The following is a 27,987-nucleotide window of genomic DNA, read 5'->3' as shown; positions in this document are numbered from 1 at the left end:
CCCTGGACACCTCCGGCGGCCTCAGCGCTCCGCGGGGGACACCCGCGACCCTCAGCTGGCAACCCCGCTCCCCCCGCGTCGTCCCCGGGCGCACCGCGCGCGACGCCCGCCCCGAGGGATCCGCGAGCGCGCCTGGGTTTCCGGGCGAGAAGAGGAAATCGCTGCGGGAACCCAAACACCCTCCTCCGGAGCCGGGAGCCCGGGCAGCGTCCCCGTCGCTAGGGAGACGGGCCCGCCGTGACGTCACTTCCGCCGGGCCGTGCGGACTCCAGGCTGTTGGGAGGAAAAGGGGAGAACGGAGCAACAGCCACGACTGTGGACGCGAGCGTCTCGGGTGTGCGCATGCGCCCGCTCCGCGGCCTGCTTCTATTTATGTGGGGGACCCAACATGGCGGATGCGGCGACCCTGGCGATGGCGGCGGAGCCCGTCAGAACGTAGTGGCGGGGACGCGGGCCCGGGCCGCACTCACGGTGGCGTCCGCGGAGGCGGCTGAAGGCGCCGGACGCAGGAAGAGCGGCGGAGAGCGGAAGGAAGGGCGGGCGGGCACGCCGCGCGGCGTCGAGGCGACAGCCGGCTCGGGCGAGCGCCGAGGGCCGCAGGCGCGGGGATGGCGGAGCCGCGCAGAGTCGCGTTCATCAGCCTGTCACCGGTGAGGCGGCGCGAGGCCGAGCCGGCGGGCGCCGAGCCCCCGCCCCCGCCCCCGCCCCCGCGGCCGGAGCCGGCCCGGGCGGAGCCGCTGCCGCCGCGCGAGCCCAGCCGCGCCGAGCCGCCCATGGCGCCGCCGCAGCGCGAGCCCCCGCGGCCCGAGCCGCCGCCGCCGCCGCCCGTGCCGCCGCCCGTGCCGCCGCCCGTGCCGCCGCGGGACGCCGCTTCCCGGGCCGAGCCGCCGCCGCGGCCGCCCAGGGAGACGGTTCGCCTGGAGCTGGTGCTCAAGGACCCCACGGACGAGAGCTGCGTGGAGTTCAGCTACCCGGAGCTGCTGCTGTGCGGAGAACAACGGGTACGCACGGTCCCGACCCGACCGGGTGCCGCCGCGCTGGGCTCGCCCCCGGGGTGGGGTGGCGTGGCGGGGGCCCGGCGGCCCAGGCCGCCCCTTCTCCCGCGCGGCGCCGGGCCGGGCCGAGCCGAGCCAGCCGGCCGGTTCTCCTCTGCACCTTTCGAAACCTCTTCCTTTCTGTTCCCCACACCAAATCCCGAGGCCCCGCGAGCCGCGCGGCCGGCTTCTGGTGGCACTCCATCTGTCGTTCCGTTCCGGTAGAAGGGAAGCGAGAAACATTTGGGGGACACGCCCCCCGGTCTGAAGCGGACAGATTGTGTGACCCCTTCTCCTGGGCTCATCCTCATCCTTGCTCAACCCAGCTGTACCGGGCGCCAGGGCTGCTGAGATGGGCTCGTGGCCGGGTGGTTTAATTTTCCTTGATTGAAGGGGATTTGAGAGGATTTAAAGCATTTTCAGAAACTGAAGATTCCACGTTAGAAATGAAAAAGTGGATTCCTTAATGTGGTTACACTCGTGTTGGTAAATATTGTTAGCTTTGTGTGTGTGTGTGTTGTTTGTGCATAATATTGTCTTTGAATGGAAAGGTCTCCTGTCTTATTCGGTGGCTGTTTAATCATATTGAGTGGCTATCATTTAGTTCGAATTGGGGTTATTTGTCCGGAGTAGTCTTTTGGAGCATGATGGAATGATGGAAAAAATGTTGGCTTTGAATTAAAAAAAAAAAAAAAACTTAGGGAAATACATAGGTATGCCGTTGAGGGAAGCGGCGAACAATGGGGATTAGGACAGCGGTTTGTCGGTGACTGTAATTTTTATTGTTGTGGGTTGTGATCTTTAGGGGAGAGGAGGAGGGAGAGAGACAGAGGCAGACAAACAGACATTGTCCTGTGGTTTAGCGACTGTGCTCTTTATTAAGCTGGGCTTTCTATCAGGCCTGATGGACTCCAGAATTCATTAGTTTTTCATCAACTATCTTTGTTGTTGCAATGAAGGACTCTAAGTCAAAAGTCTTACGTTGAATAATGTCATTAGCTTGTGTTCATTCTGTGCCAGATAACCCTTTGATGGCTAGTTACAAATATCGTGCAGCCATCATTACTAAATGTTTTCAGGGAAATTGGATTGTTAGGGGTAGAGACCATTTTGGTCATTTTCACATTTTGTTCTGTAGACTCCATTCACAACTCTTTAATAAACATCATTTTTTTTTTGTTTATTAAACTGAAGCATTTTCCAAAGAAATTATACTTGACCTGCTAATAGAAGTAGGTATTCCATTTTTATAATTTGCATAAGTCACAGAATCAAATTTTTGTAGATGGGCTTGCTAGTCTGTGACCTCAGTGCACTGGAGGCTGGTGACAAATGGTTGAGCAGGTAAAGGCACTTGCTGCCAATCCTGAAGACCTGAGTTCCATCCCCAGAATCCACATGGTGGAAGGAGAGAGCCATCTTCTGCAAGGTGTACACATACACACAGATACGATAATAAATCTGCAAGACAAAAACCATCTTTAGGTAAAAATACATAATATCAGTTAGTGTTTGCCATTGTGCAAACACTGTAGAAAGAACCTGCACAAACCTAGGTGGTTTTTTTGTTTAAGTTTTGCTTTTTGGAGACAGGATTTCTCTGTGTAGCGGTTCTGCCCTGAAATTCACTCTGTAGGTCAGGCTGGTCTTCATCTTAGATCCCTCTGACTTTACCTTCCTACTGCTGGGATCAAAGGTGTTTGATACACCATTCCCAGCTAACCTAGGTGTGGTGTTCTCCCCATCCCCATTTAGTTAGCTATGCGGTATTCAACTGTTTGATCTGCTGTGTATTTGTGTTCTGTGGTGTTTATCGGTATGTATGTGAGCTTTCCCTGAAAGCAGGGTTTGGTACAGAGCTATACTTTCATGTTCTAAGAGACAGGTAAATTGGGTTTAATTTTTGTGTTTTGTTTAATACACACTTAACAGTTTTGGAATTTATTGACCCAAATTTCTTATATTCAAACATATGTTCAAGAATTCTGCTCTTTCCTTCCTTCCTTCCTTCCTTCCTTTTTTAAATTGTCTTTTGAGGCAGGGTTTCTCTATAGCCCTGACTATCCTGGATTTTAGTTTCTTTTCTTTTTTTTTTTTTTTTTTTTTTTTTTTTTTTTTTTAATGCTGTATACATTTGAAACAAGTTTACTGAGGTTTTCCTATGATTAGTCCTACTTACCTACTTAATATATTTATTACCTGGTAATGTATAAATAACACTTTTGTGTTATTTATGGCTCCATAAAGGAAATCCTAGAAGAGTGACCAACTGGAAAGCTAACTGTGAATATTAGAATGTCTGGAAAGTGATAAATCCCAAATTTTCTCCTCTAGGAAGTGTTTTATTTTTATTTTTTCTAATGCTGAGAATCAAGCCAAGGGATCTGAACATGCTAGGCCAGTGATATGCTATATCACTGACATGACTCCAAGTACAGCTCATGCCTTGTTTTTGAGAGAAGATAATTTAAGTTGCTCAAACTGGCCTTGAATTCATGATCTTGCTGTTTTAGCTTCCTGAGTAGCTGGAGTTGTAGTCCTGTACTACTAAGCCTGGCTCAGATTATTTTTAGAGTTAAGAGTCTTTCCAAAGTAATTTTAATTTTGAGTTACTGAATTGAATAGGCTAAGGAGAATTAGAAAAAGTCTCCAAATTTTTTAAATAGCTATATGTCAGGGAACAAGATTTGTTTTAACTGAAAGTTGGTAGCTGTGGGCTGTTGCACTCAGGTATATTAAATAAGCCCCTTCCTAGCTGCTAATTGAAGAAAGCAATCCCGTGAATGGAAATACTGTTGGGATTTCTCTGTATTTATGAGGAAAAGCACTGTTCCCTTACAGATTAGGTCAGTCCGTTTGCCCTGCCCTCTCTGTGCAGTACCATGCCGTAATCATGGTGGTTCAGCGATGACCGAGGCGTCGGAATCACACCCACCCTGAAAGATTAGTTTGTTTACCATTGCTGGTGAGAGTGCATTGTGAAATAAGTTTTGGATGTGACAAATGCACAAGAAAAAAGTTGAGTTCTTAGCGAACCAAGAATCAGATAACCTGAGCACCCATTTGAGAACATAATGAGTTAAATGTTTCATGTGAAGAGAAAAACAAGTGATAATGGTGGTGAGGTAGCTGTGCTGTTACAGAATTCTGTGGTATTCTGTTACTTGTCACTTGCTTATGTTGGATAGGGCCTATGAAAGATTTGAACATGCTACTAACATCAAAGGAGGAAATTACTACATGGACTTTACACATAGGTAGCTCATAATTTACAGTTTGTTTAACCTGGGCTGGGGGATATTGGGGGGGGGTATTGAAAAGGATGATTCTTTGCGGGTGTTTGGCGCTTTGAGGTAAGGTCTTACTGTGTAGCCCAGGTTAGCCTCAAACTTCCGTCAGACTCCCTGCCTCAGCTTCCCGAGTGCTGGGATGGCAGGTATTATTCTTAACTGTAAAGGAGAAGTGAGTTTGTTTTAATTTTATAGATCACATGTAAACAAGAGAATGATTTCAATGCCTGTATAAACTATACAATTTTAGAATAGGTTGGTCATGGTGATACTCAAGATACGTAGGCAGGATTGTGAATTTGAGGCCAGCCTAGACTATGTAGTGAAACCCCATCTTGAAAAAAATTTTAGAGTAATAACATTTAAAGGTGAGATGGAGAGATGACTCAATGGCTAAGAGCACTAGCTGTTCTTCTAAAGGAACCAGGTTCAATTTCCAGCACTCAAATGGCTGTTCACAGCTGTCTGTAACTCCATTTCCAGGAGATCTGGCATCCTCACACAAACACGCAGGCAGGCAAAACCCCAATGTACATTAAACAAACAAATGTTTTTAAAAAGGTGACTATTAGTAAAAATTACAAATCTTTGTGTTTATATTTGCATATTTAAAACGAGTCAGATTAGGTTGGGGAGAGAACTCAGTGGTAGAACTCTTGCCTAGCATGTGAAAGGCTCTGGGTTCAATAAAACTGTCATAAAGTCCTGATCATAGGTATAGTAAGGACCTACTCCTTGGACTCCGCAGTGATGGGGGCATCAGTTTATAACAAAGATGCTGATTGCTTGCAGTCCTGTGCATTAGCATGAGGGAACCGCTATGCCCCCGTGTAGCATTGACTCCTTAACAGTTTCACTTTGCTAGTTTTCCTTCCCCCTGGGTTGTTTTTGAAAAGAGCCCCCTCTGTTCTGATGTGCTGGGAAGGATGAACCTTTTTGTGTTCATCCTGCCCATGTTTCCCTGTCATGTTTTAGGCTGATTATGTGTGTCAGTCTTTATATCTAGGATGAAGCACCTTAGTACCAAATGCAGGTCTTTGTTTTGGTTATAATAATACTTTTAATTATTTGAAGCTGCTGGATCAGGTTAAAACAGTTAACAGTCACACCTTTAATCCTAAGAGGCAGAGGCAGGTTAACAGTCACACCTTTAATCCTAAGAGGCAGAGGCAGGTAAATTTCTCAAGCTCAAGGTTGGTCTGGTCTCAAAGTGAGTTCGAGGACAGCCAGGCTGCACCACACAAAGAAATCCTGTCTCAAAAAAGCAAAAAATTTACTTTCAGATGGATAGTTGGGCACACTCTAATCTTAACACAAGGGAGGGAGAATCAGAAGGATCTCTTGAGTTTGAGGCTAGTCTGGTCTAGGTAGGGAATTCCAGGTCATCCAATGCTGCATAGTAAGACCCTGTCTCCTAAAATCAAAACAAGAAACAACAAAACCAAAGTAAAATTTCTGAAATTGGATAAAAATAATATTTTTAAAAAGGAGCTCTTAGCTTTTTTGTTAATTGAAAATCATACATGTAAAACATATCTGCTAAAATAGTAAACTCAGGTTGAGTCTGGCAACCTGAATTCAATCCCTAGAATCCATAGAAAGATGCAAGAAGACCAACTTTACAAAGTTGCCCTGTGACCTCCGAATGTATTCACTGCCCCCCCCATCATGTAGCACATAATAGTAACATATTAAAAAATGGCTTTTGAAAATGTAGCACAGTCAGGAAAGGATACAACTTTATCTGTTTTGGCAAGTGGATGGTTAATGTAGGGTCCTTGCTCATAGTGTGTATGTCTGTATTTTAAACTGTATTTTAAAACAATGTTTCATTCTATACTGTTAGAAGGAAGCCATGGTGAACTATTGCACTTTTTTTTTTAATAGTATGTGTATTCCTTGAATGGATATCCATTGCCAGGAGGCAGGTGATATAGAAATTATTGATTTCCAAGCCTTAGCAGAAAGCCAGGGGAACTGCAGATACTCAAATAATAACTTGTAAGCATATGATGAATCTTGATTCTATAGTGAATAATTTGGATACCTTTTTATGGATATTTCGTGGCTGAATGAGCCCTTTTTAGGGATAATGCCAAAATAAAATTAATATTTTCCCTATGTTGGTCTAAGGGAAAGGTTACTTTATTTGGGATGGCGATCACAAGGTCATTTGGGAAGGTGGCCAAAAATGGAGTCAGTTTTGATGTTGAATTCTTGACCATCAAAAAAAACTATACAGCATTTGTAGTTCTATTAAGTGCAGATACTTCTGTGAACCATGGTGTGTGTGTGTGTGTGTGTGTGTGTGTGTGTGTGTGTGTGTGTGTGTGTGTGTAGTTTTTAATGTTTTTGACCTATTTATGTTAGGAAAATTGACTCACTGAAATTTAAAGATAGTCAAATCTGGAAAATAATACAGTGGCTGTAGTTATGGAATATATAATATTGAGTACCTATTTGATAGGCTATTCAGTTATACTGAACTGTGGTTGATGTGATTAGTATATGGCAATCTAGTTGAAACAGTTCTAATACTTCTGTTTCTTTCCTCATTTCCTTTGAACCAGAAGAAACTTGTTCATACAGAAGACCCATTTAATGATGAGCATAAGGAGAGGCAAGAAGTGGAAATGTTGGCTAAGAAGTTTGAAATGAAATATGTGAGTATGATAGTGTTCACCTAGGTAATTTTACCCTGCTGGCCTGTTTTCTTTGTGTGGCTAGTTGGAAGGTCCTATAAATAGCAACTGCTTACTTATCTTAAAGCTGAATGAATGGTTTTGACAGCCAGACAGTTTTACAGGTTTGTCCTGACTGTGTTAGTAGGCTGCATTCATTATAGTCCTTCTAGAATCTAGGCAGTTTATCTGACAAATGTTACAATAAAAAACTATAAGGTAAGTAATATTTATTCTTTCTCACAGATGAACATGGCCACATGTTCATCTCACAGATGAACAGGCAGCAAGCACATCCAGCATCCAGCTGTGTGTAGCTGTAACCCTGCTCCCGCCCTCCACCATGGAGGACTGTTCTGGCCCCTCTCCCCTTCCTCCTTTTTCAGAGAGTGAGTGGGAGGACTATACTTGTAAGCCCTTTGGATTAGAGTCCATCAGGACCTGTAGGAAACTTTGTGTTATATTTGTCTTAAATATTTCTGTATATTCTATATTCTTAGTTAAATAGGAAACATAAGTAATATATTATAAAAATGTAGTTTCCATAGAGCATTTCCCTCCAGTTTTTAGTGTAGCTGACCGTAGATAGCTCCTATTACTGTGCCCTGTTTATCCTATGAATTGAGTTGAGAATGAGGGCTCTCTCCTGGTTTCTCCATGAGCATTAAAATGCTTCACAGAGATAGGATGTCAGTGTTCACTGGCTTTGGCATTTCCCTTAGCCTGAAAGTGCACCTCCAATTGGACTTGACACTTGTTGGCTTCTGCATGAGAGAATTTAATCAGAATATGGTGGAATTTTAGTCAGGTTTTATTTAGGCTACTCTTTGCCACCAACAAATTGTGCCCTTTGAGTGAAGTTATTTTGCTCCTTTTTAATAATTTGTTTATTTTATTTCATTTGCATTGGTATTTTGCCTGCATGTGTCTGTGTGAGGGTGTTAGATCTTGGAGTTACAGACAGTTGTGAGCTGCCATGTGGGTGCTGGGAATTGAACCCTGGTCCTCTGAAAGAGAAGTCAGTGGAGCTGGGTGTTGGTGGTGCACGCCTTTAATCCCAGCACTTGGGAGGCAGAGGCTGGCAGATCTCTGTGAGATCTAAGCCAACATGGTCTGTAGAGTGAGTTCCAGGAACACAGATTCCAAAACAGTACAGAGAAACCCTCTCTTGAAAAACAAACAAAGTAGTAGTCAGTGCTCTTAACCTCTGAGCCCTTCATTTTCACTCAAAGCCCAGCTTTCATATCTGAAAACTGAGATTTTTTTTTTTTTTTTTTTAAAGTCTTTCTGGGTATTTGTTCTGTGGCTCTTCACTAAAACAGATGAAATGGTAGGTGTTACAAAAGAAAAGATACAAAAAAAAACCCAGACTAATTTGTAGTGAGGTTGTTTTCCTGGTGTTTTGTGTTCTGTTTTAAGACAGCCTCATTCTGTAGCTCAGGGTGGCCTAAAGCTCATAATCTTCCTGTTTCTACCTCTTGCCTAAGGTTTCAGATATTGAAGGTTCTGGCTGTGTTTCAAGGGTAGTTTCTAGCTGGTGTATGTCATATAGGGTACAAGGTCCATCTTAATGGATTTGACTTGCTTTCTTAGTTTATAGGACACAGCATAACTTGTGATGCTTAGAAGATCATTCTTGGTGATTTTTCCCACCTCGCTCTCTCCTATTTCTTTTTTTTATTTTGTTTTTTTTTTTTTTTTTTTTTTTTTTTGAGACAGGGTTCCTCTGTGTTATAGCTCTGGCTGTCCTGGAACTAGCTTTGTAGATCAGGCTGGCCTTGAACTCATTGAGATCTGCCTGCCCCTGCCTTCCAGGTGCTGATATTAAAGGTGTGTACCACTACCACCCGGGGAAACTCCTATTTCTAGAGTTGGGTATAAACTCAGTAATGTCTGTGAAGATGTCTGCACAGTGCCTAGTGCTTCACGTGGAGCTCAGTTAAAGTTAACTTTGATTCTGAGTGGCTCCTTGCCAAGCATTTAATACTGCTGATGAATTACAGCTTTAAACTCCTCTTCCTTAAAAAGAAAAATAATCTGCTTCCTCTACCTTAGAGATTTGGTGTTCATGCTTAAATCGGTCCTAATAGCTTCAGGGTTTTTTTTTTTTTTTTTTTTTTTTTTTTTAAGGGACAGTGATAATAAAGTTGGTGCAGCAAAGGTAATTCTGAGGAGCCACATAAGCAAAGTAGTTGAAGTGATCATAGTCTGGAGCATTCCTGAAATCCCAGTTCTTTGAGGACAGAGGCAGGAAGATCACTACAGATTTGATTTACATAGTGAGTTCTAGGTCAGGCCTACAACCTGCTGAAACCCTGTCTTTCTCTGATTCTTTGTGTGTGTGTGTTTCTAAAAAACAAAACAACAACATTTTGGCATTGATTGTAAAACAAATGTAGATTAGACTGACATATGTTTGGCAAGATGGCTCATCAGGTAAAGACACTTGCTTGATGGACCTGAGTTTGATTCTGAAACTCGTGATAGGAAAGGTGACTTTGGCGAGTTGTCCTCTGACCTCCACATTTTTATCACGTATACATGCCTCTTTAACCCTAACCCTTAATAGCTAAATACAGGTAAAAATGTTCTCCATCTATCCATTAACCTGGGGAAGTCTATCTGTATAACCCTAGCTGGCTGGAACTCAGACCAGCTTGCCTTTGCCTGCCAAGTGCTGAAATTAAAGTTGTATGCCACCATGACCAACAAAAGTAAATGAATAATTTAAGTGATTATATATACATTCTGTTCACTTCACAATCAGTTGTGAAATACTTTCAATAGTTTCCTTGGATATGGTACTGGGAAGTGGATATTATAAAAGCCTGTAATCACTTTAAGAATTGTATTACTCAGAAGTTAGAGCACTAGGGGAGCCTCCCCAGGTCTGTTTGTCCTCTGTTTTGTCCTTGTATTGGGTATGGTCCCTAGGACTCAGCTTGCAAAGTTTTGGATAGAGTTTGGGCAAGCTTGTTAGGATCACTGCAAAATAAATTGTACTCATAAAACATAGCACCAGTGAATTTAGTGTTCTGTGTAGAGTAGCATTGGTCTGCAACCAGGGTGGATATGGTAGTTCTCTGAGTTCAAATGTGTCTACATAGCAAGCTCCAGAGCAGCCAAAACCATACAGAGAGACCCTGTCTTGAAAAAACAAAGCAAAATTAAAAAATAAAACAAAAAATAATAGTGTGGAACTAACCCACCATAGTTGTAGATTCTACCTCTATGGATTCAACCAACTGAATATCAGATATATTAAAACAACAACAAAAAAGCAGACAAAAACCAAAAACGTGTACCTGTATTTTACATGGGCAGACTTTTTTCTTAATTTTATTCCTTAAACAATACAGGTTCATAACTACATAATATCCACATTGTATTAGATGTTATAAATATCTAGAGCTAAAGAACACAATATACAAGCGGGATATATACATATATCGTGTGTGTGTGTGTGTGTGTGTGTGTGTGTGTGTGTGTGTGTGTGGACATTTTGTATAGAATAGTTGAACATTTGGAGATTTTGTTATTCGTTAGGGATCCTGGAACCAATCCAGGGTTGAGCGAATATTAAAATGTAAAATGACCTTTTAAAAACAACTTTGAGGAAGAGGGACATTTTTTTCCAGTGTAGCTCTTGACTGTCCTGCCACTGCTGTAGACTAGGCTGTCTTCAAATCATGGTCAAAACAGCACTTTTTTTTTGTCTAATTCTGCTGATAATTGGATTTGCTTTTCCATTTTTTTATTGTGTGGCCTCTTTGAGTCAAATAAATTTTCAACATCTTTCAATTCCTGTGGACCTATTGTGAAACAGCACTTTTAGGACAAGAAGAAGATTTTACACCCATAAGTGATGGTTATCAAAGTGTATGCTAGTGTTTCTGTACTCTTGACTGTTTCTACTGATATTTAAAACTGTATGCTCTTTTATGGGAAGGTTGAAATGACCAAGGATTAAGAAAAGATGCAATTGTAGATATAAAAAGAAGCAATTGTAGAGGGCTGTGGTGCACTTTCAGAAGCTCTGTAACCTAGGTGTTTTCTTCCAGTTGTAGACTGGAATCCTATCAATTAATGCCCTGCTCGCTCTGTTTGCCATAAGTGATCAGTGAATGTTGGTGCCATTTTACTGTCACAGAGGCAGTGGGGGTCCTGTGCTAGGAATGTCTTGTTTGTTTTTCAGTTTACTGATGTTGTAATCCCCAGCATTGGCCCGAGATACTGATGATCAGGTTAAGCCAGTACTAGTGACTCAGTAGGTAATAGTCTGAGTCACTGAGATTTAACCAAATGGAAGGTTTTGTTTTGTTTTGTATTTCAAGACAGGTTTCTCTGTGTAACAGCCTTAGCTGTCCTGGAACTGGATTTGTAGACCAGGCTGGCCTTGAACCTGCCTCTGCCTCCTCAGTACTGGGATTAAAGTCGTGTGCCACTGCACCTGGCTCACTTGGCCTGTAAATTTTACAGTATCAAGGGTTTAGAAAATTATGACTTAAGACTGATTATGTTTCAGGGAACAGTCTTTGTAAAGATACTGATAAAGATCGATTCAAAATGGGTGTGTGTAGAAGGAAAGACACTGCCAGTTTGTCTTGAGTTCCTTTAGGGAAAACATTAATGTTTTAAATTCAAGTATATGCTCCTTTGGGGCATCGGTTGAATGTGCTGTTCTAAGGCAGACATGATGGTGCACGCCTGTAATCTTAGTATTTGGATGCTGAGGTAGGAAGAACAAGTTAAGAACAGCCTAGGCTACATAGCAAGTTCTAGCTGTGGGACTGGAATCACAGATGTGTGCTAGAATCAGACCCCCAGGGTCCTCTGCAACAGCAACAAGTGCTTTTAACTGCCGAGCCATCTCTATGTCCACGTTTTTAAATTAAAAAAAAAAAAAAAACTGATTTTTTATGTGGTGTGTGTTTGGGTACACACATGCACATCACATGTGTGGATATCAGAGGACAACTATCTTTTTTTTTTCTACTCTGTAGGTCTTGGGGATCAAGCTTGGTAGCAAGTGTCTTTACCACTGAGCCATCATTGTTGGCCTTCAGATGTTTAATGAATACTCTTAATGTCCTTTCTGTGAATATCCTGAGTTGTAAATAAGATGTAACAAATTGCTTTTCATACATCCTATATTTATAGTCTTTTGCCATTAGGCTGTTAGTATTGAATGGTTATGCCATAATTGATATGATTTATAGTTACGTCATCTAAGTTATTATCGACAGGATTTTAGTGAGATTACAGATTAATATTATAGGCAAAGCTTTGTTAATTCTTTTTGATAATCTCTTTAAGATTCACATTTAAAATTAAAAGGATTCACACCTATTTATCAGCACTTCTATTCTCCTCCATTGAGCACTAATGATTACCAACAGTCCTTTTTAGTGGCAACAAGCTGGTAACCTTGACTAGACACACACATGCTCCTAAGTCCAATTACCAGTAAGCTCTTTGCTCTTCTGTGTTTGCTTATCACAACAGACTGTGGATTTGCTGTTTGTTTTGTTTTTTAGAAGTCCCCAGGCAAATTATAGTCACCTAGTTGTACCTTGCTCTCTTGCCTGAAAGTATTCGATGAAAATAGTGGTTGTGATTTTAATTAGCATCCCAGGGAGAAATTTACAAGCCAGGCTGAACTGTGAGAGGCGGCAGGGTTCATTGAGCAGTCAGAGTTCGTACAAAGTGAAAGTTTGAGGAAAGCTGAGCACATGTGCTTAGGACAGGAATTGAATGGACCAAAAGCTCATGACAGAACATTATAGAGGGAAGGTGGGTAGGCAGTCAGGGTTAGCATGCAAAAAGCTTTGAATTGTGAATATTAAGGCTTTTGGTGTTTTGTCTTGTAATAAGGATGTTTCTGAGGCTGGAGAATATAGGAAGTGATATTTTTGAAATAGTCATTAGATGTAATAAGGGTAAAATTGAGGGAAATGAGGCAAGCCAAGGGATTGACTACATTTAGGTAAAAACAATGACCATGTTTCTAGACCTCACCGTTAGAATGGTAGGAAGCTGGAGGTGTGACTAAACCTAAAAACAAAGGTTCTTGGGAGAGAGACTTGAAGTAGAAATGATAATTCTTGGTTTGAGCCTAGCTGTGGTTAAAAAAAAAAAAGGGGGGGTATCATTTAACTATTACTCCAACAATTTTAGTTGTACAACTTGGTGAGCTTTAATGAATGCATGCATTCTGTGTCACTATAGTCGTGGTGTAGGCCAGCTTTATCTCCCCACAGGTTTTGTATAACTTTGCAGACAGTCCTTTACCTCTCTGGCACCCTCTGGTCTGATTTCGTTTCTGAAGGTTTTTGGTTTTCTGGAATTTCCTGTGAGTGGACCTTGCCTGTGTGTGACTTGTTTGGTTGAGCATGGTGCCTTTGAGAGTCTTGTACCAACAACTGTGCCCAGCAAGGCTGACTTGTTCTGTGTTTTCCTTGGCTTTGGTAATCATGATGGCTTTGAAGGACCCTGATTGCTTATTCTGTAGCCTCATGGCTGAACAAGGGTTACAGGGCTTTTTGTTGTTTCTTTCTGGGTTTTCCCGACAGGGTTTTTCTGTATCTTTGGCGCCTGTCCTGGAACTAGTGCTGTAACCAGGCTGGCCTAGGAACTCACAGAGATCCATCTGCCTCTGCCTCCCAAGTGCTGGGACTAAAGGTGTGTGCCACCACCGCCAGGCTGGGTTACAGGTTTTTGAAAGGAAGACTACAGAGTTGGAGGGTAGTTTTTACTATGTCAAGGACAGATGCCATCAATTTGAGTTCTCATTGTTAGTGCTGACTGTGTGGTTGAGGATTGTTGGCAGGGTTTCCATCTTAGAGTTACTTTGTCTTGTTCTGCTCTGAGAAAGCAGTCACTAAGTGTGGTTTCCATGCAAGGCTTGGGGAGACCCAGTTGCCTACAGAGGGTTTCTCTACAAAAATCATGTGAATTCCTCTAATAGGTCTTTTTTAAAAGTTTATGGAAGTAGTACAGGTATTGAATAAACCTAATGTATCTCTTCTTTGCAGGGTGGGAAAGCCCGTAAACACCGGAAGGATCGGCTACAAGATTTAATTGATATAGGCTTTGGCTATGATGAGACAGATCCGTTTATTGATAACTCAGAGGCTGTGAGTAATTTATCTTTAATATGGCATTAACCTTTGGCAGTAGAAGTCAAGGCAAAGTAACCTAAAATATTTCAACAGAGGGTTTTATTTGTGTTTTAAAAAATTGTTTCATAGCTTAAAAGATTTTTAAAAAATGCTGCAGATGTACTCTTTTTGTAATGTTGACTTGTTCATGGTAAGTTGCTATCATAGGCCAGGTTTTGGCAAACTATCTATAAAGGGCCATGTGGTAAATATTTTAGACTGTGGGCCATATGGTGTCTGTTACAGCTTTTCTCCTACTATAGTATGAGAGCAGTCATAGAGAATATGTACGTGTGTTAGTGTAGCAGCAGTGTTAGAGAAAACTTTACTGGTAGACTGTGAAATTTAAATTCATGTAATTTTCATGCATCATAAAATACTTAATCTGATGTTTTCCCACCACTTAAAAAATGCAAAATTTGGAGCTAGACAGATGGCTCAGTGGTTGAGAGCCCTGGCTTGTTCTTCCAGAGGTCCTGAGTTCAGTTACCAGCGACCAGAGGTTGGCTCGTTTGTAATAAGATTGTGCGCGCCCTTCTGGCCTGCAGGGTTACATGCAGACAGAACACTGTATACATAATAAACATATACATCTTTTTTTTTCTTTTTAAAGCAATATTCATTTCTGGCAGGTAGGGTAACAAACTGTTAACGCCGAACTAACTTGGCCAGCAAGTCTTGGCTTGCCAATAAGATAATAGACTGTTAATGTAGTTTGCTGTGGTTTGAGGTCCTGCAAGAATCTTTTGAGACTAATAGTTGCTTATTTTCAGGTGCATAGTTAGAATTAATTCCTGGAGAAATCATTAGGCCTTGCCCAAACTGAGAAATAATTTTAATTAATTTATTTATTTTGGTATTTCTAGTCTGGGTTTCTTTGTGTAGCCCTGGCTGTCCTGTAATTCACAGAGATCTACCTGGCTCTGCCTCCTTAGTGCTAGGATTAAAGGCCTGTACCACCACCATCCAGTGATAAGTAACCTGTTAAAAAAGGAAAAAAGGCATGGTGTTGTACATCTGCAATCCCAGAATTTGTAGAGACATGGAAATGAGAAGCTCAAGGTCATTCTTGAGCATAGTAATTGAGGGTAGTCTCGGACCTGGTTAATATATGAAACTGTTTATAAACTATAAACGGGAGCACACAGCGGGAGGTGGTAGCGCACGCCTTTAATCCCAGCACTCAGTAAGCAGAGGCAGGCAGGTCTCTATGAGTTCGAGGCCAACTTGATCTACACAGTGAGTTCCAGGACAGCCAGGGCTACACAGAGAAACCCTGTCATTTAAAACCAAAAAACCCACAAAACAAAACCATGAGCCACATCCAAGCAAATGTTCACTTTCTCACACATGAGCACAGTCTCTCATACATATATAAGCTCACACATAGGGAAAGGAATAAAGTTCTAATCAAGTGCTGAAAAAAATTAAGCTTAATTGAGGATAGAAAATATTGATAATACTTGTCTTAATTAAAAAAAAAAAAAAAAATGTAGTGCTTGTGTTTGTGCCCAAGGAAGTCAGGGAGGTGTCAGCTCCCTGAAGCTAAAGTTCCAGGAAGTTGTGAGCTAGCTACCTTATGTGGGTGCTGTTAATTAATGTGGGTCTTCTGTAGGAGCAGTATGTTTTTAACCACTGAGGCATTGCTCCAGCTCCCTGAAATGCTTGTCTTAACTAAGGTTTATTGAACTAGCATTTCTGCATACAACGCTTAAACAGGAAACTTTTTGTTATGAGGATTTCTTTGGCTTTATTTTCCTAGCTTTTAAAAGAATCATGTATGTTTCTGGGCAGATGGCCCAGTTGAAAAAAATTGTCTGCCATTCTTATTTGGTATTAGATTACTCAGTGTCTAGGGTTATTACTCCCCTCTAGGGCTATGATGGCCTCTTCAGTGTGCGGTGGTTTACATGGTGATCAGGAAATGATGCTACCTAAATGTCTTGTGCTTCCGCAAATTACAGCTTTTGCGTGGTAGTACATCACTTGCATAGGTGTGACAGAGCTTCAACTGGTAAGAGAGATTGCAATGATTGTCAGCATGTTTTGCACTGGTCATCGTGTTCCTAAATTACTTGTGGCATCTTGGCAAGGCATGATAACAGAGTATAAAGAAAGGCCTTGCCATTACTAAAACTGTTAGCAATTGGCAATTTAAGACTAGGGTGTTTCTATCTAGAGTATTGACTGTTATTTGGAATTCAATGTAGAAGTCCTAGGTTCTAGTTTTTATATTAGTTCTTAATTTGATGTTTGATCAAGAAAACATATATTAGTGTTATCCAGTTTTCTGTAAAATTACTCTCCAAGAATTGCTTTGAGATTCAAATAAAATGAATTAAAATATAGTAAAGAGTATTAACAAGTATCAAACATTAGTAATAATGCTAACGTGTAGATTTAAAATTCTGACTTACCTAAAAGGAAATTCAGTAATGGAAATTGCATGCACTCATGCTTTTACATAAGTAACTTTTTTTTTTTTTTTTTTTTTTTTTAAAGCTAATAAACTGTGTTTTAGAACAGGTTGTTTGTTTATTTATTTATTTATTTATTTTTAAGTTTTTGAGACAGACTCTCAATTGTATAGCTCGGGATGCCTTGGAATATACTGTGTGGAGCCTCAAACTCAGAAATCTCCCTGCGTTACCAGGCCCAGTTGGAACAAGTTTAGATTCACAGCAAAACTGAACTGACAGTTCGAAGAGCTACCCTTACACACGCACACATACACACATACACACACACACACACACACACCACACCCTCCTTTATGATCAAAATACTGTTCCATTGTGGTCCACCTGTTATAGCTGATGAACCTACACTGTTATTGTAAGGAGTCAGGCATTATGCTGGCCTGCCCCTGCCATCTGGTCAGCCCAGGGTTCCATGCCTTCCTAGTCTGCACTCAGGCACACAGGACAGATATGGGGTTAAAGGTGAAAGTTAGAAAAGCAAAGCAGCCCAGTGGGAGTTGTTACCTCTACTAAGGCTGGGGTGATCTGGTCTTCAACGTGGTTGGAGACTAATTGCTGGAATTGGAAACCCTACTCCTACCTTATGTACCTCTCTGGTGCTGGGATTAAAACTCTGTTTCTCCTTTAGATTGATTCACTCTCATGTAGCCCTGGGTGGCCTTGAACTCACAGAGATCCATAAGTCAGACATAAAACAATTATAATCCAGTCAAATGACCCCCTGTATGTATTGATTGTATTGCAATAAGCTTTCTGTGTTCAGAGATTGAAAAATCATCTATTCCTAGTGAATGTTTGGAGTAACCTGCTATTTGATTACAATGCCTAAAGATCAGCCTCACTTTTCTTGTAAATTGCAAAAGGACTGAGCATGCGTCACTGCCCAGGCTCTCAGTCTCTGGCTGGCAAAGGGCCTAGAGTTAGGCTGTCTCCGTTCTCTCTGCCTTTGCTTTGTTCCACAGTAATGGCTCAGTTGTGTGTCTCTAAGCTTATTCTGAGCAGAGTCACTCGGGACAGAAGCCCAGCGGGGTGGGGCAGTTAAGATGGCCCTGAATATCTGGGGTGAGTGTTTCCCTCATGAAGAAGGGGTTTGCTTTAGCAGGTGGCTGGGGAGCTGGCTAGTGACTTTAGGCATAAATGGCACTGGATAGGTTCTTCCCTGTTTTCCACTTGCCCAATGGGAATAGTGTTTGTCGTCCCTGCCTCCCAAGGGTGCCATGAGACCCAGAGGAGAACACCCATGTGAAGGGGTGTGCACAACAGTGAGCTTCAGTACGTGGGACCAAAGGTAAAGGGATGCGCATGTCATCGCGAGGCCAGTTTAATCGTTTTCACTCCGCCACTTCCAGTACTACGGGCCTTTTTCTGTGAGTGTGTCTAGTAAGCCAAGAGACTGCTCATCTCTTCTTGTCTTTTCTTCATTTAGTTTCTTTTAAATTCAGCATAATTTAATTTCTCCCTTTTCTGTAATTTTGGAAAGGAATCAAGTTAAAAATCATATCATAACTTTATGCTTAGCCTTAATAGCTTCCCTCCCTCTCTCCCTCTCTCTCTCTCCCCCTCCCTCCCTCTCTTCTTCTCTCCCTCCCCCCCCCCCCTCTCTGAGGTGGGATCTCTGTATATAACCCTGGGTATCTGGATGGATACTCTCTCTGTAGACCAGGCTGGCCTTGAACTAACAATTCCACCTGCCTTTACCTCCTGAATGCTGGGATTAAAGGTGTGTGCCATTGCTTGGTTATCATTATTATTAGTTTGTTTCGTATTTAAAGACAGGGTTTCTCTATAACTTTGGAGGCTGTCCTGGAACTTGTTCTGTAGACCAGACTAGCCTCTAACTCAGAGATCTGCCTGCCTCTGAGAGTGTTGGGATTAAAGGTGTGGGCCACCACTGCCCAGAAAGCCTTAATATTCTTACAGTCAGCAGAATATGGTTTTCTTTGCCTGTGACAAGGATTTTTCTTTTTTTTTTTTTCAGATTTATTTAAATTTTTTACACACACACACACACACACACACACACACACACACGTGCGTATTCTGCCTGAATGTGTCTCCACTACATGTGTGCCTTGTGTCCACATAGGTCAGATGAGGGCATTGGATCCCCAGAAACTTGAGTTAGGGATGATTGTGAGCCACCATGTGGATAAGGGGAATTGAACCTTAGGTCTTTGATTGCTTAAGATTGGCCTCCATTTAATATTTGCTCTTTGTCCATCTCTACTGGGTGGAATAGTGATAAACTTTAAACTGTGTATTTTTGAAGGGATGGTCTTATTAGTACCCCAGCATAGTACCTGGCTCATGCCACACCCTCACATGATTTTATAGGCTGTGCAGTTGGTTTTCTGTTTTCCTTAAAAGTGTATTTCTAAGCCGGTGATGGTGGTTACACACCTTTAATTCCAGTACTTGGGAAGCAGACGCAAGCAAATATTTGAATTCAGGGCTAGCCTACAGAACTAGTTCCAGGATGGCCAGGCATACACAGACAAACACTGTCTCAGAACATTTTTTTCTATGTATGAGTCAGGACAAAGAATTTTATTCTTCTGTGCCCTCTGCTTATCAGTAAGATTGCATATCAATAGGGTTTTAAGGACTCACTTAGTACCTGAATGTTTAGTTACATATCAATAGGGTTTTTAAGGGCTCTCTTAGTATCCGAGTGCTTAGTTCTCCCCTTTAGTGTGTTTCAAGTTTCCATTAGAACTGTTGGCATGAAGGGTAGTGCTAAGGTCTATACGTCCTTGGTTCGTATGAGATGCTTATACAGGCCAAAGGCAAAAGATTTTTCTTTTTTTCTTTTTTTTTTTTTTTTTCTTTCTTTTTTTTTTTTTGTCTGCGAAGCTGTTTATTTCCTTATTTTGGCTTGTTGAATGTGTGTATGGGACATCATCCAACAAATAAATCTGGAATTTTATTTTTCTGAGTTCTAACAAAAATCAACAAAATCTAACAAAAGAACAGTAGCAAGAACAGTACTATTAATCCTAACCTTATCAGCAGAGCATCAATCAGAATTCTTCCAGAAATTTCTCTTAAATATACTGAATAATCACCAGGTGTGATTGAGCACACTTTTAATCCCATCATTGGGAGGCAGAGGCAGGTGGATTTTTTTTGAGTTTGAGGCCATCCTGGTCTAGAGTGAGTTCCAGGACAGCTAGAGCTGTTACATAGAGAAACCCTGCTTCAAAAAACAAACAAACAATACTGAATGAGCACAACTGCTTTTTATTCCACATACTTTTTCTACGCTTATTCTATGAACATCTTTATCAGAATCAGTTTTATCTCCTCCTCTCATGTATTTTAAATTAACAAAAAGTCATTGTGCATATTTATGGGGTACAGTGTAGCACTTTGATAATGTGCACCTTTTTTTTTTTTTTAAGATTTTATTATATATATAGTGTTCTCCCTGCATGTATGCCAGAAGGCATCATCAGGTCTCATTACAGATGGCTGTGAGCCACCTTGTTGCCGTGAATCGATCACAGGACCTGTGGAAGAGCAGCCCAGTGCTCTTAACCTCTGAGCCATCTCCCCAGCCCAGTGTATATATTTTTAATGGCCATATGATAAGGACAATTGGCAGGATAATCACTTTAAACACCACCTCTTTTTTATGAGAACCTTAAAAACCTGCTCCTAGCTACTTTGAAATACAAAGTTCCCTCATCCCAAACCTCTGCTACCTAACACTGGTACTCTGTACTTTTATGAATTCACCATTGTTAGAGTTCATATACAAAGGATAGTGTGTGATCGTGGTCTCTCTGTGCTGGCTTATTTCATTTAACATAATGCCTTCTACATGTTGCAAATGGCAGGATTTTTCTGGCCTTTGTTTGGAAGACGGGCTCTCACTATCTTGCTCTGGTTGTTCTGGAACTCACTGTGTAGACCTGGATGGCCTTAAAGTCAGAAGTTCACCTGCCTCCACCTCCACAGCAGTAGAATTAAAGATGTATGCCACCATGCCCAGCTCTATAATGTTTTGTTGTGTAAATAAATACACCACATTCTAGTATCCCATTCACTCACTGATGGGCACTTAGGTTGCTTCAGTGTCTTGGCTTTTGCAAATGCTGCTGCTGCAAGCACAGAAGCCTCACATTTCCTTGGCACACTGATCCCATGCCGTTTGGGAGTGTGCCCAGTAGTAGGATTGCCACATTTGCAGTTAGTATTTAAGGAATTGTCAATAAATGCTGTTCTTTGGCATGTTTACAGAATTATAGGCAATTGAATATATTTGAAACTTTCTTTTGCTCTAGTATGACGAATTAGTCCCTGCTTCTCTAACAACAAAATATGGAGGCTTCTACATCAACACTGGTACTCTTCAGTTCCGCCAGGCTTCAGACACTGAAGAAGATGATATTACAGATAACCAAAAGCACAAGCCGCCCAAGGTGAGTCTGACATCTCAGTGACATGGAGAGCGTTTTTACCTGCTGAGCCATCCTGCTAGCCCCAGAAGATAGATACTTTACTTGCTGTGTAGACCAGGCTGTCCTCAAACTCACAGAGATCCACCTTCTTCTGTCTTCTTAGTGCTGGGGTTAAAGGCGTGTGCCACTACACTTGGACTCAGGTTAGACTTTTTAAATATTATTTGTGCCACAACTATGAACATAAGAAAAGGCAAAATACTATTGTTTAGTGAAATTTTACTTAATTTTGTGTTTAAAATTATGTTGGTGCAGGCTGGGGATATAGCTTAATGATAAAGTGCTTACTTCCTATGTACACGGCCCTGAGTTTAGTTGCCACACTATTTAAAAGACAGGAAAAACCCCAGACAACAGTCTTTAATCCTAGCATTTTTGAGGCAGAGGCAAGGTTGATCTTAGTGAGTTGAAGGCCTACCTGGTCTTAACATATCCAGCTAGGACTATAGTGTAAGACCCTGTCCCCAAAAATTAAAACAACAAAACAGGCAAGCAAGAAAATATACAAGAACTGTTCATGAGCATTAGCTTCCCTCAGATCTAATTTGTACCAACTTTTGTTGTACTGTAACTGAGAAATGAATATTGTCCATAGGTGTTTCCTCCTGTGTGGTCACAGACTTTATTTGTAGCAGAATCACTAAAATCCTTATTTAAAATGTAAACTCTAAGGCTGCAGTGAGCTGAATCAAAGCCACGGTTGAAAGGCTGATGAGTTGGCTCAATTGATAGGAGCTTGCACCATTGCATGAGAAACTGAATTTGGATTCGCAATGCCTGTCTAAAAGCCTCGCGTGGTGGCACACACCTGTAAACCAGACACTGGAGAGACACAGATAGAAGTGTGCGCTTGTCCACAGGCACTGGAGAGACACAGATAGAAGTGTGTGCGCTTGTCCACAGGCACTGGAGAGACACAGATAGAAGTGTGCGCTTGTCCACAGGCACTGGAGAGACACAGATAGAAGTGTGCGCTTGTCCACAGGCACTGGAGAGACACAGATAGAAGTGTGCGCTTGTCCACAGGCACTGGAGAGACACAGATAGAAGGGTGTGCGCCTGTCCACAGGCACTGGAGAGACACAGATAGAAGTGTGCGCTTGTCCACAGGCACTGGAGAGACACAGATAGAAGGGTGTGCGCTTGTCCACAGGCACTGGAGAGACACAGATAGAAGTGTGCGCTTGTCCACAGGCACTGGAGAGACACAGATAGAGACAGAAGTGTGTGCGCTTGTCCACAGACACTGGAGAGACACAGATAGAAGTGTGTGCTTGTCCACAGACACTGGAGAGACACAGATAGAAGTGTGCGCTTGTCCACAGACACTGGAGAGACACAGATAGAAGTGTGTGCGCTTGTCCACAGACACTGGAGAGACACAGATAGAAGGGTGTGCGCTTGTCCACAGGCACTGGAGAGACACAGATAGAAGTGTGTGCTTGTCCACAGGCACTGGAGAGACACAGATAGAAGTGTGCGCTTGTCCACAGGCACTGGAGAGACACAGATAGAAGTGTGTGCGCTTGTCCACAGACACTGGAGAGACACAGATAGAAGTGTGCGCTTGTCCACAGGCACTGGAGAGACACAGATAGAGACAGAAGGGTTGCGCTTGTCCACAGGCACTGGAGAGACACAGATAGAGACAGAAGGGTGTGCGCTTGTCCACAGGCCAGTCTAGTGTAATGAGTTGGTAACCATATTTGAAATAAGATGGAAAATAATGAAGAAGGCGTGCATCCAGTCTAGTGTAATGAGTTGGTAACCATATTTGAAATAAGATGGAAAATAATGAAGAAGGCGTGCATCCAGTCTAGTGTAATGAGTTGGTAGCCATATTTGAAATAAGATGGAAAATAATGAAGAAGGCGTGCATCCAGTCTAGTGTAATGAGTTGGTAGCCATATTTGAAATAAGACGGAAAATAATGAAGAAGGCGTGCATCCAGTCTAGTGTAATGAGTTGGTAGCCATATTTGAAATAAGACGGAAAATAATGAAGAAGGCGTGCATCCAGTCTAGTGTAATGAGTTGGTAGCCATATTTGAAATAAGACGGAAAATAATGAAGAAGGCGTGCATCCAGTCTAGTGTAATGAGTTGGTAGCCATATTTGAAATAAGACGGAAAATAATGAAGAAGGCGTGCATCCAGTCTAGTGTAATGAGTTGGTAGCCATATTTGAAATAAGACGGAAAATAATGAAGAAGGCGTGCATCCAGTCTAGTGTAATGAGTTGGTAGCCATATTTGAAATAAGACGGAAAATAATGAAGAAGGCGTGCATCCAGTCTAGTGTAATGAGTTGGTAGCCATATTTGAAATAAGACGGAAAATAATGAAGAAGGCGTGCATCCAGTCTAGTGTAATGAGTTGGTAGCCATATTTGAAATAAGACGGAAAATAATGAAGAAGGCGTGCATCCAGTGCCTCCCTCTGGCCTCACATGCACCTGTACTCTCACACACAATCATGTACACAACAATAGCAACAAAAACTTAGGCAAGTCTGCTTATTGACCCTAAAGACCTATACTCTCAGCAAATAATTCCAACAGACACTTTAAAAGACCACTACCTGAGATGCTTTATTACTAACATCAAAGAGGGAAGATATTGACACTTGGATACATGATATATTCTCTCATCATTTTGCAGGCTCCCAGAATAAAAGAAGATGATATTGAGGTAAAGAAGAGGAAGCGGAAAGAGGAAGGGGAAAAGGAGAAGAAGCCAAGAAAAAAAGTGCCCAAACAACTCGGGTATGCTGACTTAAGTCTGCTGGGAAAGGCACACCACAGTATTATGGTGCCCTTTTAGAAGTGCATATATTCACCTCTAATGTTGTTGTCTAATTTGGTAATGAACCAGTTCAAGCCAGATATGGTGGCACAAATCTGTATGTGTAGGAATTGGGAGATGAAGCTTAAGGCCAGCATGGGCTATGTGACACCCTGTCCACCTTGTTGTGCCATCTCCCACATAAGCATTTCATTCACACCCTTAAAATGACACAGCCTAACCAGTCTTTTTTCCTTCACAGAGTTGTGGCTCTTAATTCTCACAAGTCTGAAAAAAAGAAGAAGCGATATAAAGATTCCCTTTCTTTGGCTGCTATGATACGAAAATTTCAAAAAGAGAAGGATGCACTAAAGAAGGAATCTAACCCTAAGGTCCCAGTGACCCTACCAACTTCCTCTCTGACTAAGTCCTCCTGTGCTGCCTCAGCCATGGGGGACGACATCCCGGACTTCAGTTTGAACAGTGCTGATCCAGACCTCCCTATTTTTGTTAGCACAAATGAGCATGAATTGTTTGAGGAAGCGGAAAATGCCCTAGAGATGCTAGATGACTTTGACTTTGACAGGTTACTAGATGCTGCTTCTGATGGCAGCCCCCTCTCTGAGTCAGGGGGAGAAAATGGAAACACCACCCAGCCCACCTTCACCTCCCAGGTTATGCCCAAGGTGGTACCTACACTTCCAGATGGTCTACCTGTGCTCCTTGAGAAACGCATTGAGGACCTTCGTGTAGTAAGTGTAATGATGCTCTTGGTTTCTATTCACTGCTTTGTTTCAATTTACCTTATAAAGTTTTCTTCATATTTGGTTGCGGGATGTGTGTGTGTGTATACCCGTGAGTGCGTGCGTGCACACATGCACCTGCACCCATAAGTTCACAGTGCACAGGTGGCGGTCAGAGGACAACTTGCAGGAATTCATTCTTCTCTTCCAACATGTGGGTTTGGAAGTCAAACTCAGGTTGTCAGGCTTAGTAGCAGTTGCCTTTACCACTGATCCATCTTGCCCAACCCCTACCTTACAAATAACATTTTACATGGGTCTCATAATACAGTTTTTTAGGGTTTATTATATGTGTATCAAGTGTTTTGCTTGCATGTATGTCTGTGTACCAGGTGTATACCTGTGATGACATTTTACTTATGATCTAACAAATAAAGCTTGCCTGAAGATCAAAGTGCAAAGCTAGCCACACTAGTTAACCATAGAGGCCAGGCAGTGGTGATACACACCTTTAATCCCAGCACTTGGGGGACAGAGGCAGACAGATATCTGTTATTGCAAGGCCACCCTGGGCTACATGAAATTGATCCAGTATAAAATAGAAACAACGCAGCCCAGCTTTATCCATTTACCTCCAAATTTCATAATTTCATTTCTCATTACAACTGAATAATAATATTACATTGGATTAAATGTACCACATTTTCATTCTTTATTCATTGTTGATTGACATCTAGGCTGTTTACTGGCTATTATGAAGAGCACCATAATGGGTTTGTTTTTCTGATTAATTTTTTTGAGGTTTTTGTATATTCTAGATACCATCTCTCTGTCAGAGTCAGATGTAAAGGTAAAGGTCTTTCCGTTCTGCCTTTGTAAATGATGGTGCCCTTGGCTGTTCCACAAGGTTCTACTTGTTGATAATCTTAATTCCTGCACTACCAGAGTTCTACTTACAAAGTCCCCTCCAGTGTGACTCATGCACAAGTGTTTTATATCCTTGGTTACATTTAGTCAGGGAGTTTTGTTTTTTGAAATTGTTGTGAATGGAATTGTTTCGCTTATTTTTTTTTTTTTTACCCCCCCCCCCTTGGCTTGTTTGTCTTTGGTATATAGGAAGACTTTTGTGTGTTAATTTTGTACCCTGCTACTTTGTTGCTCAGTGTGTTTATCACCTGTAGGAGTTTTGTGGTGAAGCCTCTAAGATCTTTATGTATAGAGAATTATGTCATCTGCAAATCGGAGACTTTATTTGGTCCTGTGTCCCTGTTATCTCCTTTTCTTGTCTTGTTATCGAGAGAGAATAATTCTTAATTTTAAATGTGGAACTACTTCAAGTCTGTGTCTGTTTAACATATGTTGCTGTGGATTTGTTGTCTTTTGCCTTTATTATGTTGAGATTTGTCCCTTGTGTTCCTCGTTTCTGGGATTAAAGGCTCCCCCCCCCTTTGTGTGTGTGTGTGTGTGTGTGTGTGTGTGTGTGTGTGTGAGTGTGTGTGTGTGTGCGTGCGTGTGTGTGTGGTGTGTGTGTGTATGGTGTGTGTGTGTGAGTGTGTGTATGTGTGTGTATATATATATGTGGTGTGTTTGTATGTGTGTGTGTATGTGTGTGTGTATATATGTGGTGTGTGTGTATGTGTGTGTATATATGTGGTGTGTGTGTGTGTGTGTGTGTGCCCCACCATATGTTGCTTTTCTATTGGTGTGATAAAATACCATGACCAAGGCAACTTATAAAATATGTAACTCGGGGCTCACAGTCCCAGAGAGTGTAGAGTCCACGGTCATCATAGCAGCAGGCAGACTGTATGACACTGGGGCAGTGGCTGGGAGCCTGCCACCCACCTGTGACACGTCCCCGTGCAAGGCCACACTTCCTCATCTTCCCAAGCAATTCCCCCACCTGTGGACCAAATGCTGGAACACGCGAGCAGTTCTCATTGAGCCCTGTGCAGGTGCTCTGAGCACCCGGGGGGTGGATCAGACCGGTCCTCTACAGCGCCAGTGTGCTCTGTACTGCTCAGCCATCTCCAGCTCCAGGTTTGGTCTTTCATAGGGTAGCAGAATTCTGCATGTGCTTTTTGTGTTTCTTTTAGATTTACCATTTCTTTGAGCAATCCAGTTCATCTCCCTTGTTACAATGTTCTTCCATTTGATCAATTTTTTTAAAAAGCTCTCCATTTAGGTTTTTATTTGACTTACTAAATTTTATTTTGGTTTGGGTTTTCTTTAGAAGTCTTAATCTCTACTAAATTTTATTTTCATCGTGAATTTCTTCATTTCATTTGGCTATTTGTGTTTTCCAGTCTTCAGTCCAGCATTTATTACTTTTAGTTCCTTGGGCATGTTTATTTTTTTAAATACATTTTTATTTAAGTTAAGAACAATCTTACTTTCCATACCAATCCCAGTTCCCTCTTCCTCCTGTCCTCTCCTGCCCCCCACCAACCCCCCTCCCTCCCCCCCATCCACTCTCAGGGAGGGTGGCCTCCCATGGGGGATCATCGAAGTCTGTCAGGTCATTTGGGGCAGGGCCTAGGCCCTCCCCCATGTATCTAGACTGAGAGAGTGTCCCTCCATGGGGAATGGGCTCGCAAAGTCCATTTGTGTACTAGGGATAAATACTGGTCCCACTGCCAGAGGCCCCATAGACTGTCCCTGCCCCCAACTGATACCTGTGTTCAGGGCACTTGATTTGGTCCTATGCTGGTTCCCATGCTGCCTTGGACATGTTCATAATTTTACTTTGAAATGATTGTGTGTTTTCTCAAAAATCTTGCTATGGGATCCTAGATTTTAGAGGAAGCCATTATTTTGGTTTTTCAATAATGTTTGTCATGGGACTTAGACATCACAGGTCAATTTTGAGTTGAGTGTTTGGATCTTGGTTGCTGTTACCCCAGCTTGTCAGGTTTTGGTCTTGGCCACTCAGTGATGGTGTTGCTGATGGGACTGGACGTGGTCCTGGCTCGTCTAGGGCTTGTTGCACTTCTGAGCCAAGTTCAAGGTCCACAGAGTTAACAGGTGCCTGCTGCAGATCCCCACAGGGCTCTGCAGGCAGACAGTGGGCGGCAGGGGCTGGGGGGTCATAGTGGGGACCTGTCTGGAGAGGGCACACAGGATCCCACGGAAGTCCTCAGGTGGGGTGCTGGGTGCCAGGCAAGCAGTGCACTATTAGTGCAGCCACAGCTCTGAGTGCCAGGCTTGTTTCTCTTGTCAGTGTGTGTGTGTGTGACAGCATTGTTCCCTGTAAGAGACTGAGTGGAGAGTGGTAAACTGCAGGGGCCGTGTCTGCAGTAACAAAAGCCCTCTCCTCACGCTCTTCACCCCCTTTGCCCCAGCCCTCATCCGGTGGG

The 27,987-nt window shown here is 42.4% G+C and overlaps 1 protein-coding gene across 2 annotated transcripts in view; it reads left to right on the top strand.

Annotated features, from left to right (window-relative positions):
* The first annotated feature begins 266 nt into the window (after positions 1-266).
* The window catches only part of Ubn2 (ubinuclein 2), a 63,237-nt gene continuing 35,516 nt past the window's right edge, over positions 267-27,987 (top strand). Inside the window, exons 1-6 of one of the 2 annotated variants that reach the window (XM_051174738.1) lie at positions 267-1,001; positions 6,895-6,987; positions 14,040-14,141; positions 20,932-21,069; positions 23,766-23,869; positions 24,151-24,640. In XM_051174738.1, the coding sequence (XP_051030695.1) occupies positions 609-1,001; positions 6,895-6,987; positions 14,040-14,141; positions 20,932-21,069; positions 23,766-23,869; positions 24,151-24,640 (1,320 nt within the window). In that variant the 5' untranslated portion in view covers positions 267-608. Of the gene's footprint in view, positions 1,002-1,386; positions 1,521-6,894; positions 6,988-14,039; positions 14,142-20,931; positions 21,070-23,765; positions 23,870-24,150; positions 24,647-27,987 lie in introns of those variants that run through there. The other variant, XM_051174739.1, reaches the window with a different exon arrangement.

This window comes from Phodopus roborovskii, unplaced genomic scaffold, assembly GCF_943737965.1.
Source record: "Phodopus roborovskii unplaced genomic scaffold, PHOROB, whole genome shotgun sequence".
NCBI lineage: Eukaryota > Metazoa > Chordata > Mammalia > Rodentia > Cricetidae > Phodopus > Phodopus roborovskii.
Note: the sequence above shows the minus strand (reverse complement) of the source record. Positions and strands in the feature narration are given on the sequence as shown.